At 37.3% G+C, this 18,603-nt stretch overlaps 1 protein-coding gene across 1 annotated transcript in view; it reads left to right on the top strand.

Annotated features, from left to right (window-relative positions):
• The window catches only part of ELP2 (elongator acetyltransferase complex subunit 2), a 44,410-nt gene that overhangs the window by 883 nt on the left and 24,924 nt on the right, over positions 1 to 18,603 (top strand). Inside the window, exons 2-11 of the mRNA XM_030876548.2 lie at positions 2,837 to 2,915; positions 5,876 to 5,946; positions 9,628 to 9,784; positions 10,178 to 10,255; positions 11,672 to 11,736; positions 12,475 to 12,541; positions 13,202 to 13,342; positions 14,906 to 15,001; positions 16,057 to 16,157; positions 16,345 to 16,476. Coding sequence (XP_030732408.1) covers positions 2,837 to 2,915; positions 5,876 to 5,946; positions 9,628 to 9,784; positions 10,178 to 10,255; positions 11,672 to 11,736; positions 12,475 to 12,541; positions 13,202 to 13,342; positions 14,906 to 15,001; positions 16,057 to 16,157; positions 16,345 to 16,476 — 987 coding nt within the window. The remainder of the gene's footprint in view (positions 1 to 2,836; positions 2,916 to 5,875; positions 5,947 to 9,627; positions 9,785 to 10,177; positions 10,256 to 11,671; positions 11,737 to 12,474; positions 12,542 to 13,201; positions 13,343 to 14,905; positions 15,002 to 16,056; positions 16,158 to 16,344; positions 16,477 to 18,603) is intronic.

Raw genomic sequence — 18,603 nt, 5'->3', positions numbered from 1 at the left:
GGGTCACCATGTCCTACCAGTGGCCTGTTAGCCCCAGGTAGAATCTCAAATGATGACAACCTTTTCCGAAGCCGCCTGTGGGAACTGTAGTACTGTTAAAGAATCAGTTTGAGCTTTAAAAGATGTGCAGTTTAGGTATGGGTCGAAGCTATCACACAGATGCTATCTCATTTCTGTGTTTCCCTTGGTGTTACCAAATAAGCTTTTGTTTTCTTGAATTTCAAAGGCATATCACTTGTGTTTTAGCTTTGAGAATGGACATTTTAAAGAAAGTGCCATTGGGGTAAAGGTCATAGGGGATGGGGACCCTAAGCACTAGGTGTAAGGCAGGACTTACCCATTCCCTGAACTGCACCCTTGGCCTTTTCCCTATCAAACTTCTCAAGTGACTAGTTTCTGCAATTCTTCCCAGAGTTCATCATGACTTCATCCCCCCTGGCTAATTTTGGACAATGCAGTTAGTGTTGCTTCTCAAAAGGAGCCTCAGTATAAAAAGTAAAGTGCTGGAAATTAAAATGCAGTGCAGGAGATAGATATTATGTTTTTCTTATCTCACTGCCTTATTAATTTGATTAAAAATTCCATCATCCTAGACATACAGATGGCCACCAGGCACATGAAAAGATGCTCAACATCGCTAATTATTGGAGAAATGCAAATCAAAACTAAAATGAGGTTTCTCCTCACACGGGTCTGAATGACCATTATCAAAAAGTCTACAAACAATAAATGCTGGAGAGGGTGTGGAGAAAAGGGAACCCTCCTCCTACAGTGTGTTGGGAGAAATGTAAATTGGTGTAGCCACTATGGAGAACAGTGTAGAGGTTTCTTAAAAACCTAAAAATAGAGTTACTGTATGATCCATCAATCCCATTCCTGGGCATATATCTGGAAAAGACAAAAACTCTAATTCAAAAAGATATGTGCACCCCATTGTTCATAGCAGTGCTGTTTACAGTAGCCAAGACATGGAAGCAATGTAAGTTTCCATCAACAGATGAATGGATAAAGATATGGTATATATATATATATATATATATACACACACACACACACACACACACACACAATGGAATATTACTCAGCCATAAAAAAGAATGAGGTAATGCTATTTGCAGCAACATGGATGGATCTAGAGATTATCATACTAAGTGAAGTAAATCAAAGACAAATACCGTATGGTATTGCTTATGGGTGGAATCTAAATAATGATACAAATGAACTTATTTACAAAACAGAAATAGACTCACAGACATAGAAAACAAACTTATGGTTACCAAAGGGGAAGGGGGGAGGGATAAATTAGGAGTTTGGGATTAACAGATACACACTACTATTTATAAAATAGATAAACAACAAGGACATACTGTATAGCACAGGGAACTATATTCAATATCTTGTAATAACCTACAATGGAAGAGAATCTGAAAATGAATACATATATATATATGACTGAATCACTTTGTTGTACTGAAATGTAGCTGAAATGTTGTAAATCAAGTATACTTCAATTAAAAAAAATTCCGTCATCCTCATATCCGTTGCAGATTTGAACTTATAAATGAAATAATTGTATTCATTTTTCTTATCTTGCCCTTGCTCATCTCCTCCCAGTTTTTGTTTTGTTATTACCATGCACTGTTAACTGGCAAGATAAAGCATTTAAAACCAAGGGTAAACTTTACAATGGCTATTAACCAAGGCTTTGGAAGCCTGTCTTTCTGCAGCTGTTTAATGGGTTTGTGCCCCGTGCCCTCTATCACATTTTTATTTTTAATGATAATTTGCTGGCCATGTTAGGGGATTTTAACATCAAAAAAAAGTATATGGAGCCTAAAAAGTACTTATTTTGTTTTGTTAAATATTTGTTAGCTGGGTATTTAATGAAATATAAGAATAAGAACACATCAGATGCTAAAGTAAAGTTTTGGGGGTGATGTTCATTCAGCAAACTTTTGAAGACCCTTTATGGGCTAACCTTGAACTGAGTGGTGATGACACAAAGATAATGGGTAATAACTCCTGCCCATCAAGGAATTCTGATTCTAGTGAGAAAGACAATGAAATGCTTTAAATTGTTTCCTAACCTCAACCCATATGTGAAATATGTTAGTTTATGCACATTTACCCCGTAAACCTTTTTCTCAGCCATGAGAATTCCTGTTGACATACAAGTAGGTATCAAGCCAGTGCTCTAGGCAATCAGTAGAGAAAGGGCCTATAAAGTGGAGGGCTCAGTAGGAATAGAGTCTTCAGCAGTGGGGGAAGAAAAGCCCAAGTGTGGAGTGACATTGGTGAAAGCAGCAATCTGAGGGTCTGCAGGGAACCTGGCTGTAGGCCCTGAAGGGATCTGATGTTTGAGGACCTTAGTAGTTGTGGCCTGGTGACCTTGGGTCATTAAGGCTAAAGAACCCAACACCAGATCAGCCAAGGCATACAAAGTGAGCCACGAATTTGTATCCATTAATCACGAATTCCTCTCTTGAAGGGTTTTTTTGTCAACCAAATTCTCAAATTGGTGCAAGCATGGTAGAAGTAGGCCCTAAGATATGTGGGAACAAGGTCCTTATCTGGTCTGGGATTTCAAGACAGGCTTCCCAGACAAGAAGAGGACAGAGGTGAGTGAATGTGGAGTGGGGAGAAAGGCAGGAATGAATTAAAAAGTGAATGGATGATTTAAGCCATGGTTAATAGTTCATAAAGGAAGGTGATTCTGTTTGAAATAATACTGAACTTTTTATTAGCATCAAAAACACTGAAATCTGATTTTTATTAATTCATTAATTCCTCTGTAGGATAAATCCTAATTTACTAACAAGTGTTTTCTTCTCTAAAGAAAAGTGTTGTTATTACCAACCTGAATGGTCACACTGCTCGAGTCAACTGCATACAGTGGATTTGTAAACAGGATGGTTGTAAGTATTAATCTGACTTTTCTTAATTTAGCATTAGCTTATCTGATATTATGCAATTAGAAAATAGAAGAAAAATGGTATGTCCAGTGAACTATCTGACCTGTACTTTTATTTTATAGCAGTTGAAGCATGGATAACACAGCGGTGCTTAGGATGAAGGTAGAGGCAGCCCGTTACTGAGGCAAGACCCCACCATTGCTTTTGATCCAAAGCTGTAATCAGGGCCTGTGTTGAGGCCCAGGTTGGGATTCAAAAGATTTGGCTTGTTAGGTCTCTTTCTACCACAGACAAACTATTGTTTTTTTAGGCAGGGCATTGCATCTCTCTTGACCCCAGTTTCATCTTAGTAACATATGAAAAGTAAATGTTTGGACTGAATCAGGGGACCCTGAGTGATTCTTGACACCTGTGAGGTCAAAATTATTTTCGGAATAATAATAAGTTATTCCTAGTTTTCATTCTCATTCCGTCACAAGTATGCAGTGCCATTTTCCAGTGGCTGCATGGTGTGGGATATTGCAACAGATTAAATACAGAAGCAGATATGAAAATCCAGCTGTATTCTAATAAAGTCAGACGTTAAAGAGATTTGCTGAAATATAAAACAGTGCCTTTCTTCTTATTAATTTTTTGTTTTGGAAAATACAAGGTTCCCCCCATAAAAATGTTATTTATGTTAATGGGGTTCATTGTTACTTTTAAGTAAACTAATAAACAAGTATTTTTCATATTTCTCAGTTTTAATTTCTAATGTGGTTAATATTGGTACATATAGCCTATATAAACAAAAGGTCTTTGGGGTCCTGAAAAAATTTTAAGAGTATAAAGGAATCCTGATATCAAAAAGTCTGAGAATTGCTGGACTAGATTATCTCTAGGTCTCTTCCATCTCTAAGATTCCATAGCTCCAGAATTTTTAATTAAGAATGCTTTTAGGTGGTCTTCTAAAATCCTATGGAATTTCCTCAGGTGTCTTAAATATACCTACAGTAGTATTTTTATGGATTCTCAATTCATTTTATTTATTATTCTGTTTATTAAATATGTATTGAGAGCATTCTGAGCTAGGCACAAATGCAGAATTTCCTGAATTAGTGTGACTTGGTTATGATTTTTATCTGTGACATTAAAAAAAATGTTTAATAAACTACTTACCTCGGTTGGTGATGCAGGATTAGTCGCAGTAGGTCAGTAAAAACCATTAAATCTTAGAAAGAGTGGCTGTTAGTGCAGATACTAAAACACAATTGTAATTATATTAACTGCCACCAAATGACATCAAAGACTACTTGAATCTCAGTATAGGGATTTGTTATAAAATATTAATTTGGGCTTGTATGTTTTATTTTCCCTTTAAAAGTGAGGTTACGTAAAATGAACTGCTTGTGTATCACTGTAATCTCTGTTATGATTGGTTTCCTCAGATTTGGCTCCACTCTCAGATAACTCATGTATCCTTTCTAACCCAGGTATCAGTGACATATAAAATTCTAATAATACCATTTCATATTTTTAAAGTGTCTGATTTTTAACACATTACCTTCATGTACCTTATAGTAATTATCAAAAGCACGTAGTTAGGTAAATGGCTTAATTTCTGTGACACATGAAGAAATTAAAGTCCAAGATCACAGCTGGCTGGCAGCAGGCTTAGGACGTGAACCTGGGACTTCTGAGTATAAATGTAATGTTCTTTAGACAGTTCCCCAGCTTCTTAACCTAACTATCTAGACATAAGCCAGAAGAAGCAAATGGATGCAAAATCCAAACCAAAATTATGTTAGATTATTTCCCCCTTTTTTGGTTCTTACTCCCTTTCTCTTCTGTCTTCAACAAAAAGTTGTAAATGTTTAAAAGAGGTATTTTGAAATGTGATCTCAAAAATACGTCATGTACTACTTGATAGCAGCAGCTGACTGTAATGTCTCATATGTGTTATTTCTGTCAAAAGTGTTTAGCCTGAATCTTATGAGGAAACAACCAGACATATCCAGATTGAGGGACATTCTGCAAAACAACTGGCCTGGACTCTCATTGTCACAAAAAAGGAGGGAACTGGGAAACTATTCAAGATTAAAGGAGACTAAAAAGATGTGACAACCAAATGCACAATGTGTGGTCCTTAGATTCTAACTTAAAAAAAAGTTATAAAATACATTACTGGGACAATTTGGGGAAATTTTAAGATGGATTATGTATTACATAACAATACTGTATCAGTGTTAAAATTGTTGAATGTGATAATTGTATTGTGGTAATGCAGGAGAATGTTCCAGTTCTTGGGAAAAATGGTAAAATATTTAAGGATCAGAGGTCATCATGTCTCCAACTTATTTTTGTTTGTTTGTTTGTAAATTTATTTATTTTATCTATTTGTTTTTGGCTGCGTTGGGTCTTGGTTGCTGCACGCGGGCTTCCTCTAGTTGTGGCGAGCAGGGGCTACTCTTTGTTGCGGTGCGTGGGCTTCTCATTGTGGTGGCTTCTCTTGTTGTGGAGCACGGGCTCCAGGTGCGTGGGCTTCAGTAGCTGTGGCAGGCAGGCTTCAGTAGTTGTGGCACGCAAGCTCAGTAGCTGTGGCATGTGGGCTCAGTAGTTGTGGCTCGCAGGCTCTAGAGCACAAGTTCAGTAGATGTGGCGCACTGGCTTAGTTGCTCCGCGGCATGTGGGATCTTCCTGGACCAGGACTCGAACCCACATCCCCCCGCATTGGCAGGCAGATTCTTAACCACTGCGCCACCAGGGAAGTCCCTCCAACTTATTTTTAAATCGTTTGTCAAAAACAAAAAGGGTGTGTGTGTGTACATAGAGCAAGATAATTGAGCAAATATGGCAAAATCTAAACAGTTGGTGAAGCTAGGTAAAGGTATATGAGTTTTCTTTTATCTTTTCTATAGCTTTGAAATTTTTCAAAATAGCTGGAAAAGAATTAAAATGTTTACTGAGGTATGATTTTTTTTCAGCTCCTTCTACTGAATTAGTTTCTGGAGGATCTGATAATCAAGTGATTCACTGGGAAACAGAGAATAATCAGGTGGGTAGACATGTTTATGGTTATAAGAAATGACTGTTTTATCTACTTTTATTTTCAGTCTTTTCCCTCATTTCTACTGTGTTCTTCCTTTATGAAGTTTCCTCAGTCTTGCTTGTCAGTAATCCAGATCCTGTATATTCCATACTTCACAGGCCTTGTACCCTTCCCTGTAATCTGCTTCTGTATTCATATGCTGTCAGTCATTTCCGTGAATTTCTCATCATTTGGAATAATTTTCAGACTGCTCTTACAGGGTATGTTTGTCTTGTTTTCATTGGTAGCAAAAATTAATACTGCTCTGTGCGTAGGACAGCAGTTATCACGTGGGTATAGATTTACATAATTCTGAGTGATGTTATAATATGCAATACTGGGTGTGTATGGACCTCTACTGATAGACATTTAGGTTGTTTCTAGTCACAAGCAAAGATTAAAAATGTAAAGTTAGTGCATCATATGTTTGAACATTTGCCATGCGGAAGGTGTAGTAGATGAGGCAGAATCCTATTCATGAATCGTGTACATAGTTTTGAAAGCAAAATGCACTTGAATAACTGAAGTACAAAGGTGGCTCTGGGTGGGTGATTTCACTTGCTGTACCACAACCATGCTGCTGTGGAAGTTCACTAGAGATTTAAGAGGTGGCCTTTCGGTTAGGTCTGATAGTGTGAGATGATTTCCTTAGGAAACATTAAAGTGGTGAGGGTTCCAGGTAGGGAAAATATATGAATCAAAGTGCAGGTAAGAAAGGTGACCATTTGCTCAGAAGTATCCAGTGTTAACCAAAGCCTAAGATGTTTTAAGGGCAGGGCTTTCCAGAGCTTGTTCAGAGAATTATTCATCTCTCAGTTATTGATTGTGGCCAGTCAAGTTTGGGAAACAATGCATATCATATACTTCTCTTAGAGAATCATAATGCCTGTGAGCATAGTGAAGACTCTGAAAAGTTCTGATATGGAAAAACCTGCTTATCTTTGTTTAACTAATATTTCCTAAACTTAACTTCAAGTCTGATTTTTTTTTTTTCTTCAGATCTTTTAGTATCCCTTGTAACTTTGAGGAACATAGTTTTGGAAATGTTTCTAGATAACACTTATGGGCTGTAATATTAGAGAAGTAGAGAAGGAGAAGATCTCGTGAGAATTTGAATACTTGCTTCAAGAGTTTGTTTTTTATTGGCAGGCATTTGGAAGTCATTGAGGATTTCTAACCAGTGGAGTATGAATACCGAAGAAGATGAATGACAGGAGTGTGCCAAATTAGGATAGGAAAAAAATATGAAGGAAGAGATATGGGATATATTTTTGAAGGAAAATGATTTTGGCATTGACTAGATAGTTGTCGAAGGAGTAGGGAGCTATTGGGTAGAGGAGTGAGAAATCAAAAAGAGTGGGATTCTGGCTCAGGGCTCTGGAAGAAAGATACTTTTACAAAGCAAAATAGGCAAGTTAGAGGGAAGATGTGGAATTCAGTTGTTAACATGTTACTTGTATTGCCAGCCAGAGACAGGGGGCAGGTGTGGAGGAGGGGATTGTGGGGTCACTTAGACTTGAATGAGAGTTCTAATGGTTGTGTAGCAAAGCAGCTCCTGTTTGGATTTACCTTGGCAGAGGAATCCAGAGAGAGCCATTTGAGCACTCATTTTTGAGACCTTGAGTTGAGATTTGCAAGACTCTTTCCTCAGTGCTGCCCTACGCTTCTGTCAGTAGAGAGGATTGCAGGCTGAGTATCTGATGGCAGACAGCGAACTTAGAGACGGACGGGAAAGTAGAATGTGAGGCCAAACAGGGAGGAGGATGAAAGGCATAAAAGAGGGATGAAGGGAATAAGAGGATTTGGGGGAAGAAGTCACATATTATAACCTTAGAGGCTTAAAGCTTCCTTCTGGTATGCATTTCCATGCACACAGGTGTTCACTACATCTTGACTTCTGATAAAAGGAAATAATTCTAAGCTGGTATAATGAGAGATTTGAGTCTCCGAACAGTGGGCATCGTTTTTTTAAAAGCTGGTGAACTTGAGAGATTTGTTTTGTTTGAGCTTTTAAGATTCTCTAATGGTTGAAATACAACCCTGCTTAAAAGATGTGAAGTGACATAGAAAACAAACTTATGGTTACTAAAGGGGAAAGGGGGTGGGAGTGGGGATAAATTAGGAGTTTGGGATTAGCAGATACAAACTACTAATATATAAAATAGATAAACAACAACGTCCTACTGCATAGCGCAGGGAACTATATTCAATATCCTGTAATAAACCATAATGAAAAAGAATACGTGTGTGTGTATATATATATATAACTACACCATGAACTAACACAATGCAACATTGTAAATCAACTATACTTCAATTTTTAAAAAAATAAAATAGAAAAAAAGGATGTGAAGTGAGTTTTTCCATAGATTTAATGTTTCAGGGGGTAATGATACAGACTCATGTAAAGTTTAAATACAGAAAAATAGGAAGAAGGAAAAAGATACAAAATTTCAACAGTTAACATTCTAATGAACATTGTTCCAGATCTCTGGTTATGTGTGTATAATTATACATGAAAGTGACTTTATTGTACTTGAGTTTTAAAAAGTGTTTTTTTCAGAGAAGCCAAAGGTTAATTACAGGAAGTTAGTGTACAGACCCCCTTATATGTAACTATCAATTACCTTCTTGAGTGGCAGAGTTCTGCTTAACTAATTGGGAAAATAATTGAGGAGACATTTAAGAGCCACCTCTGTTTCAGCAGACAACAGTTTACAAAAGGTACGTCTCAAAGGAAGTGGTAGAATCTCACATATTTGGAACTCTAAAAAAGTAGATCCAAAATAGAAATGCTGCTGCAGGGAATAATCTTGCATGGCAAGCTAGAAGACTTGATGAACAGATGGGATTTCCCAGTTCTTTTTGTCATTTTTCCATTTTGTAACTCTGATACAGGTAAGTATTATGAGTGGATGCTAAACATAACTTGGTAAAAGTTTGATGGAAAATAGAGTATTTACTCAGTCCCAAAGTATAATCTCACATATTACCACCAAAAAAAAAAATTAATTTCACAGTGAAAAAGCATGGCAGATACTACCTCTACTAAAATATCAGGGTTAATTTTACTAAAAGTGAGACAGACTGACATTGTGTGCCTCCTGATGTGATGCAGTTATGTAGTGGTGACGTCAGAATGTACACCCTGAGTGTTCATGAGGAAATATCAGACTAATCCGAGAGGAGGGACAGTCCACAAAGCTGGCCTATATTCTTCAAAAATGTCAAAGTCATGCATGTCTTTCCATGGTAATAAACATGCATTATCCTTTTTGTTGGCTTAGAATATGTCTACAATTATTTAATCAGTTTCCTATTAATACTTACAGGTTGATTGAAGTTTTCCTAAAGGGTGTGTGATGAATGTCCTTCTGCATTTGTCTTTTATTACTTGTTAAACTAGTACTGCTCTCTCAGAGTAGATTCTCAGATGTGAGATTGCTGTGTCAAAGGGTGTGCACATTTTGTGTATAGTTAATATGATCAGGCAGGATTCTCAAACGTTTACATTCTTCTCAGTTGAGAGGACTTACTTCTGGATCAGGCATTTTAACAGTACCTTTAATCCTCTGATTCTAGTTAAATACAGGTGAAACTGATAATTCCTTTTTTATCATAATGCTTTTGTTATTCTTTGTGATTCAGCTTTTAAAAGCAGTCCACCTCCACGGTCATGAAGGACCTGTTTATGCAGTGCATGCTGTTTACCAGAGGAGGGCATCGGATGTTGCATTACATACACTGATAGTGTCTGCAGCTTCTGATTCTACTATTCGAGTCTGGTCTAAACAGGGTTCTGAAGGTAAGTTTAGAGACATTGTGATCCAAACAAATGAAATTAAGTAATTTAATTACCATATGAAGGACAACTTAGAAGAGCATTCTTATAATTTTTCAGTCTTTCAAGCTGTTTTAAAAATATTAGAATTCTAATCTACATGTTTGTTTCTTTTGCACTTTTCCGTAATTCCTCTTTACCAAACTGTTTGATAATGTAAATTCCTTCAAAGTCTTTTCATATGTCTTTTTGTTCTCTGTAACCTTGTTAGAAATTGGCCATTTAAATTCCCATCATCCCTGGGGGCTCAGGACTGACTTCTCTCATCTCCCTGCTGACATCTGATGATGCTACCCAACCTCTAAGGTTGGATACACTCAGAGTTAGTTGTTCGTGATGTGTTTTATTATTTCCTAGTGACATGCCTTCAGACCTTGGACTTTGGAAATGGATTCACTCTGGCTCTCTGCTTGTCTTTTTTGCCTAATACTGATGGTGAGTATCCTGCTAAGTGTATATTGAAAGAGGAATGTATTTTTATATCCCCATACAACCAGAACCTAAAAAACATACTGGATCTCAATTTTGTGTCTAAATGTTTTCAGGAAACAAGTTGAGACATGGATAACATACTTTTGTTCTCAGTATTCAAATGACCTGTGTATAAAACATAAGGTCAAAGGGGGTTAAGGGGGGTGGCTATTAGAAACTTTAGTAGCAGTTAAAAATTTAAGTGACTCAATATGTACTCAAGATTGGTACTGCTATTTATCAAATATACTGTCGATGTATATAGATGTAATTTGGGAAAATTACCTAGCTCTGTAGAAGGTGAAGGTCTGGGATAAGTTGAGAAAAGTACTGAACATGGATCATATGAGTATTTCTGTCAAGCTGACAGCCCCTGCACCTGCATAATGACAGCACCCTACGTAATGACAGCACCCTGCGTAATGACAGCACCCTGTGTAATGACAGTTTGCCTAAGACCACTTAAAATCTCCAAAGAAAAAATTCCCCTTTTGCTGTGAAACCCATCTGTACCTATCTTTGATTATCCTCCACAAAGATGATGGCCAATGCAAGTCAGACAGTCTTGTGCCTCCTCAGTTACCTGGAGGACAGACCTGGTGGGGAGAGGCCAGGCCTGGAAGCCTCCAGGCTCTTTTGCCCTTTGCAGCAGGAGCTGCGACTCTGTGGTCTCACGTGACGTTCCACTTTGTGCGAGGGCTCCCCAGGAGGAGGAACTACGCGCATTCTGGTTTCATTACGTAGAATTTGATTTCTTTGCATCTACCTTGAGGCCAAGTGACTGGAGTTTTTGGCTTTTTTTTTTTTTACGTTGATTTAAAGAAAACTAATTTTACAGTTACACCTTTCATAACTTTTTATCCACATAGTTAATTATATGCTCCTTTATTTTGTTTTTTAATTACTTCATGGATTTTGTTTTACTATCAAATTCTCAAAATGTAGGGTCCTCAAAGTAACAAACATACCCTTAAATCTTTGTACAGTAGCCCTGATGCTGGGCTCATAGTAGCTTTCCCGGAAATTTTATTATTCACTTGGGCTAACAACGTTTCCTGTTAGTCTTCTGGCTGACATAGTTAAATGCTCCCAGCTTGCTCTCGAGCTTCTCTTTTTAGTGCTCCTTCTATCGTAAATAACACAGAATAAAGGAAAGGATTCTCAGTTAATAGTCATTCTTTGCCGAGTAACCATTTAATGGAACATTTTAGAATATTCATTTTATTCCTAAAGATGTTTATTGAGCACTTTCAATTTATTTGTTCAGTGGTGTGGGAAGCAGGAGTCAGGATTCTTTACCTAGAGCTTAGAATCCAGCATAGGTGATGGTCATAACATACGATGGAATACTTACAGCAATGCCTCTTTTCCCCCCACCAGTACCAATATTAGCATGTGGCGATGATGACTGCAAAATTCACTTATTTGTTCAACAGAAAGATCAGGTAATTAATGATGTTTCTTAAGAGGCTAGAATTATGTTCTGCTTAATTACATATCTTAATACAGATTATTCTAGATTATAGGATTTTGGGGATGTTCCAATCTAAATAATCCAATAGGAGAATCTTTTCTGGCAGTCTTCCATTAAACAATTTTGCACTCTTTGAACACCAGGTATACTGCTGCTGCTTTGGCTACCAGGTCCAGAGGCGTTGGGGGAAACAGGTCGTTAGGTGGGGAAGAAGAGAAGGAAGATGCTGTAGTAGTGTTTTGTCTTCCCTAGCAGTGGTTATTTGTCCTTCTGAGCTTTACCTATTCTTTGAGTGGTTAAACTAGAGGGAAGTTTCAGAAAGAGGGTTGGTTAACTCTAGGCTTGTTTAGTTAATAACAGAGGTATTTGTTTCTTTGCATTTTATAAGAAAGTTAAAAATGACTGTGAATGTTCAACCACCCAGCTTTTTTCTATATTGTGTCCACAGCATATGTCATTTTACCTTGTGAATGTTTAGTGTATTTGAGAACTACAGATATTATCTGCTCAGGATTGCTCAGTTAAATTTGGATGATTATGAGATTTTTCATTCCCAAATGAGAGCTCTATCTGATGTCTGATCAGATAGTGTTCCCAGTAAAAAAAAAAAGCAATGCAGTCAGACTGGCTGGGACCAAATTAAGTCACTGATGTACATGAAAATATTAAATTCTTACATCAAGTCCTATGATTTTTGTTATCTTACCAGTTTCAGAAAGTGCTTTTTCTATCTGGACATGAGGATTGGATAAGAGGCGTGGAATGGGCAGCCTTTGGTCAGTATGAAATTTTGCTAAAGTACATATAATGGGGACAAGTATGTGTAATTTCAAAGCAACCTCTTATTTATTTATTTATTCGGTGGTGCCGGGTCTTAGTTGCAGCAGGCGGGCTCCTTAGTTGTGGCTTGTCGGCTCCTTAGTTGCGGCATGCATGTGGGATCTAGTTCCCTGAGAAGGGATTGAACCCGGGCCCCCTGCATTGGGAGTGTGGAGTCTTAACCACTGCACCACCAGAGAAGTCCCCTGTGTATGTTTTAATTAAAAATTTTCTTCGTATGTAACATTTTCCTATTGGCCCGATTAGAAAAGAGGATACTTATCCCTTGTATTAACTATTAGTTGGGTTGGTAGAGGATGAAACAAGTTGATGTTTATAAGAGGACACTAGTTGTTACACATGCAGACATTCTTGAGAAGTTCTTTTTAGAAATTAATAGATTGTATAGGAATACCACATATTATAACCATTTATTAGCATTGTCTATATTTGTCAGTGTTATTGAAAATGAATATAGGTCAAATGAATGAAGGATAAGGAAGCAAAGTCTAATTTTTTCAGGAAATCTAGAAATGTGTATATTGTAGAAGAAAAACTCATACTTAAATTTAAGAATAGAATGTTTTAAAAGTAATAAAATTTGTTTTCTTAATTAGGTAGAGATCTTTTCCTAGCAAGCTGTTCACAAGATTGCCTGATACGCATATGGAGGCTGTATATAAAATCGACATTTTTAGAAACTCAGGAAGATGATAATATAAGACTGAAAGAAAATACTTTTACTATAGAAAATGAAAGTGAGTAATAATGAAAATATTTGATTTAATAATACTCAGGTTTCCTAGCTGATTTACTTATGTTTCACTACACACATATGTGAAGGTTAGGTTTTTTTTTTTTTTTTTTTTTTTTTTTGTGGTACGCAGGCCTCTGTTGTGGCCTTTCCCGTTGCGGAGAACAGGCTCTAGACGCGCAGGCTCAGCGGCCATGGCTCAACGGGCCCAGCCGCTCCGCGGCGTGTGAGATCTTCCCGGACCAGGGCACGAATCCGTGTCCCCTGCATTGGCAGGCGGACTCTCAACCACTGCGCCACCAGGGAAGCCCGAAGGTTAGGTTTTCAGAAGTATCAGATCCCTAGCTGAAACTGATATATGCATTTTTCCTTTTTTATTTTTATGAGGGTAAGTCATTTTTCATATATGAAACTTATTTTCTTTCTGAAAATAAAGAAATTTTCCTTTTTTATTTTTATGAGGGTAAGTCATTTTTCATATATGAAACTTATTTTCTTTCTGAACCATGTTAGTGAGATTTTTTTAAATTGCTGAAAATAATGTTATTTTCTCAATAAATTAGTTTGTAAAATATTACTTAATTTGCAGTTTTAGCATAGGAAGATCTAAAGGGTTAATGTGAATTATTCATACCTTTTTTGGAGGATATTCATCAGAGACAACTAAATCCCTGTATTTGAGTAGTATATATAATTCTGATTTTCTTACTATCTGGCATCAGAACAATAATCCTCCATGGTAGATCCTGTTGGGATGTTGTATTTGAAGGAGATATTTTTGGATGTGTATCTAGATTATAAAATAAGTCCTCAGTAAACATTTCATCCAGGAATATTCTTCTTTGTCATTACTTTTCTTGGTTGTAAAGCCCATTGGAGTTGAGATTTGGTAACAGATTTCTGGAGAGAACCAAGAAATACTATAACCAGCATATTGTGAGTAGCTATTTCCAAATATGAACATTTTTGTGATATTTTCATTAATTATTTTGTTTGAAAGGTCACAGTACTGATTTGACTTCCTTTATTTCTGCATTTATCTTAGGTTTTTTTTTTAAATGGTACTTTAGACTATTACACAAAATGAGTGAGGATAGCAAGGAGGCTGGCATGTCTGTTTTTGCTTTTTTTGAGTCTTTTTTGTTTTTTTGGCCGCACTGTGTGGTTTGCAGGATCTTAGCTCCCCGACCAGGAACTGAACCCGGGCCCTTGGCAGTGAAAGTGTGGAGTCCCACTGACTGGACCGCCAGGGAATTCCCTGTTTTTGTTTTTTAATTGCAGTGTAAGAGTATCCCTGAAAATTTAAAATAGAACATATTCCTTAATTTTTATGGTGACTAGGTAGTGAAAATGTAAAAAAAATTTATATATCTTTAGAACTTTTTTCTCCTGTAGTTATGAACAGTGGGTAAAGTTAATGAAATTTAGAATGAATGCTTTTTGTTGCAAATAAATCATGTTCTGTTCTGATTTTTTTTCTTTGGATGTAATTGTACAACTGAGCTGGTTTTGAAAATGTTATTTTTAGAAGAGCTTTGTGGAAAGAATCCTTTTGTTGTTGTTGCAGGTATTAAAATAGCATTTGCAGTTACTCTGGAGACTGTGCTGGCTGGTCATGAAAACTGGGTAAATGCAGTTCATTGGCAGCCTTCATTTTACAAAGGTAGGAAGAAAAACATACACAAAGCTGTCATTTCAGTACAATCTCACTTACAGAATTTTAAGCTGAACAAATGAAGTAGAGGATATTTTTTGAGTGTAATTAGAAATATCAACTATAAGACAGTTTCAAGTTGGCAAAGTGTAATACTGCAGCCCTGTTCTGCTAGACACTCAATTCTGTTGAAAATTGTATTTCTAAGAGGGAAAAGTATGCTTCCTGCCATGATGCCATAACTGCCATATGCCTTTTAACTTTTTTTCTTTAAAGTTTTTACCTAGTCCTTATGGGATTTAAGAGAAGTTAACTTTCAAGCCAGCTTCACTGGAACCTTTACCCTTGGAAATATAAAGTTGGTAATACCAAGATACATCATTTATGAAAAAGTAAAGACTTCCCACTCTTTCTTTTGCCCTTAACTTCTGTTTACGGAGTGACGACTGATGCTGGGGTGTAGAGGTGCGCACGGCAGCAGCCTCATGTTCTTCCCCCAGCCCCTTCCCCAAGACAACAATAGAGAATAGCAATAATTAATGCTCAGGTAACACCATCCAGCTTTTATTATATTATGCTATATTTGCTGCAGTTAAAAAAAGATAAATTAAATATTATAGAAACTGGGGAATCCCTGTATAGTTTTTCCTGAACCTTTTCCCCTTCATCCTTCCCTTGAGGCTGAATTCAGTGTATATTATTCCCATGCATATTTTTATACTTTTACTGCACATTTGTGTAACCATAAACAGTATTGTTTTACAGCTATTAAAACTTGATATCAATATGCCTTTGTCCTCATACGACCTTTTTAGCTTAACATGGTTTGGATTCATGTAACTCTAATTTACTTATTTTTATTGCAGTATAACATTTCATTGTCTAAATATTACCACAATTTATCTGGTCTTCTACTGATAGACTTTTGTGTTGTTTCCAATGTTTTGCTATTGCAGTGCAACAGTGAATGTTCTTATAGTACCCATGTTGTGTTTTTCTGGTAATCTACAAACAGGATGCTTGTTGATCACCTAAAGGCATTAGTTTTTTTTTTTTTTCTTTAGATGGTGTTCTGCAACAGCCAGTGAGATTGTTGTCTGCCTCAATGGATAAAACCATGATTCTTTGGGCTCCAGATGAAGAGTCAGGCGTTTGGCTGGAACAGGTAAAATGTGAATACTTAAGGAACAGAAAACTGGGTTTATTAGACAATAAATCCCAAGTCTGTATTCCTAGAGCTGCAAATATTTGCTCTCTGTGTACGTTAAATAAGTGAGAACATAATCTCTGGAATGAGTGATTTCTGTTGTGAGAAATTGGTTCTGAATTGTTTTTCGTCTATTGTTGAATAGGTTCGAGTAGGAGAAGTAGGTGGCAATACCCTGGGATTTTATGATTGCCAGTTCAGTGAAGATGGCTCCATGATCATTGCTCATGCTTTCCACGGGGCACTGCACCTTTGGAAACAGAATGCCACTAACCCAGTAAGAAAAGTGCTTTTAAATCATTTCTGATTAGATAAAGTGAATCCTACGTGAAACCTAGGAAAACAGTGTTTTACGTATAACACTCTACAGAAGCATAGTAGAGGCATTTAAGTTCAGGTGACATCACTTCTTTATGTAAATTTATTCTGTAGTTATATTAGTTAAGAAACTCATGCTTTTCTATGAATAAAATTCAGTTGTCCAGCATTGTTGAGATACTGAAATTTGCAGGTAGGTAAACTTACGTAAGGGAAGTTTAAGCTGTATAAATTTTAAGCTCTCCATTAAAGCTATATACATTTTGTGGTAGGAGTTTTTCCTAAAATGTATAATTTCTTTGTCTTTTTTAAAATTAATTTTCTTTTTTCTTTTTTAATTAATTAATTTATTTTTGGTTGTGTTGGATCTTCGTTGCTGTGCACAGGCTTTCTCTAGTTGCTGCGAGTGGGGGCTACTCTTCGTTGTGGTGCACGGGCTTCTCATTGCGGTGGCTTCTCTTGTTGTGGAGTACGGGCTCTAGGCACGCAGGCTTCAGTAGTTGTGGCTCACGGGCTCAGTAGTTGTGGCTCACGGGCTCTAGAGTGCAGGCTCAGTAGTTGTGGTGCACGTGCTTAGTTGCTCCGTGGCATGTGGGATCTTCCCGGACCAGGGCTCGAACCCATGTCCCCTGCATTGGCAGGTAGATTCTTAACCACTGCGCCACCAGGGAAGTCCCTCTTTGTCTTCTTAAAAATAACATAATTTGATTATTTTCCTGTTGGATAGCTAGGTACTCCATTGATAATTATTGAATGAATGACTGACACAAGGGCATTAGAAGCACCTGTTATTTTATGACAGAATATATTAATTCTCTCAGGGGCTCTTGATATGTGTAATTCTAAATAGTCCTCCGAATATTGGGCTGTTCTAGATCTTATAGTTTTTAGTCTCTTCTCAGAGAGGGGTAATCTTCCTCTAATCATTTAGCTGCCTCTCAGCATTATTCCAATCTCTTCTTTCTAATTTGCTTCTGATCTGCTTTTTTGGGTTTGGGGAAATGAGATAGCAGGAAAAGTGGGTAGGAGCACACGGATCTTGGCCCTAGCACTTACTAGCTGTGTTTTTGAGGTCATTACTGAACTTTTGTCTCAGGTTCCTCATCAGTAAAATGTGGACAGTAATAGCACCTACTCAGAGGATTTTTATTATACTAAAATGAATTAATATTGGTATAGTATGAGAAGTAGGGCCTGGTACATACTGGGTACTATATATTTTAAATAAATAAATCAAAGAAGTCAGAACATAGAGCAAAATGTGAGTTAGCAGATTTTGAATGTGCATCTAATGGCTCCCCTTACAAAGTAAAAATTCATGGAGCCCCAGTGGTGCAATTGGTTAGTGTGTGGTACTTAAGTACAAATTCATGGATTTGCATGACCTTTATTTTGTGGGCTTTGTAATAGTTGTGTCAGGTAGGAGGATTTGAATTCTCAGTATAGGGAGTGATTTACTTTTCCCTTGTATCTTCGATTTGGAGTTGATCTTTAAGACTGTTTTTACTGTTAAATGAACCAGGGAACCATTGGCTATGACACTTGTAAATAAGATATTTTTTAGGATAAATGTAATTTTGTTCTTTTTTTTTACTTTATTTTTGGCTGTGTTGGGTCTTCATAGCTGCGTGCGGGCTTTCTCTAGTTGTGGCTCGCGGGGGCTACTCTTCATTGTGGTGTGCAGGCCTTCTCACTATGGTGGCTTCTCTTGTTGCAGAGCATGGGCCCTAGAGCGCGGGCTTTGGTAGTTGTGGCTTGCGGGCTCTAGAGCGCAGGCTCAATAGTTGTGGTGCACGGGCTTAGTTGCTCCGTGGCATGTGGGATCTTCCTGGACCAGGGTTCGAACCTGTGTCCTCTGCATTGGCAGGCGGATTCTCAACCACTGCACCACCAGGGAAGTCCCTTAATTTTGTTCAGAGCTCCTTTGAGCTGTATTTCAGCTGGTCTTCAGAGGGCCTTCATAGAAAAAAGCATCAGTTAAGTAGGGAGAAACTCAAACCAGAGGACAGAATTTCACTGTACTTCTGCTTGTAACTTGACTTCATATTTATAATAGCTATTTACCAAGTATTTAGGGTGATTTTTT

The sequence above is a fragment of the Globicephala melas genome, chromosome 13 (genome assembly GCF_963455315.2).
Source record: "Globicephala melas chromosome 13, mGloMel1.2, whole genome shotgun sequence".
NCBI lineage: Eukaryota > Metazoa > Chordata > Mammalia > Artiodactyla > Delphinidae > Globicephala > Globicephala melas.
The sequence above is the reverse complement of the archived record's forward strand: the minus strand, read 5'-3'. Positions and strand labels throughout refer to the sequence as shown.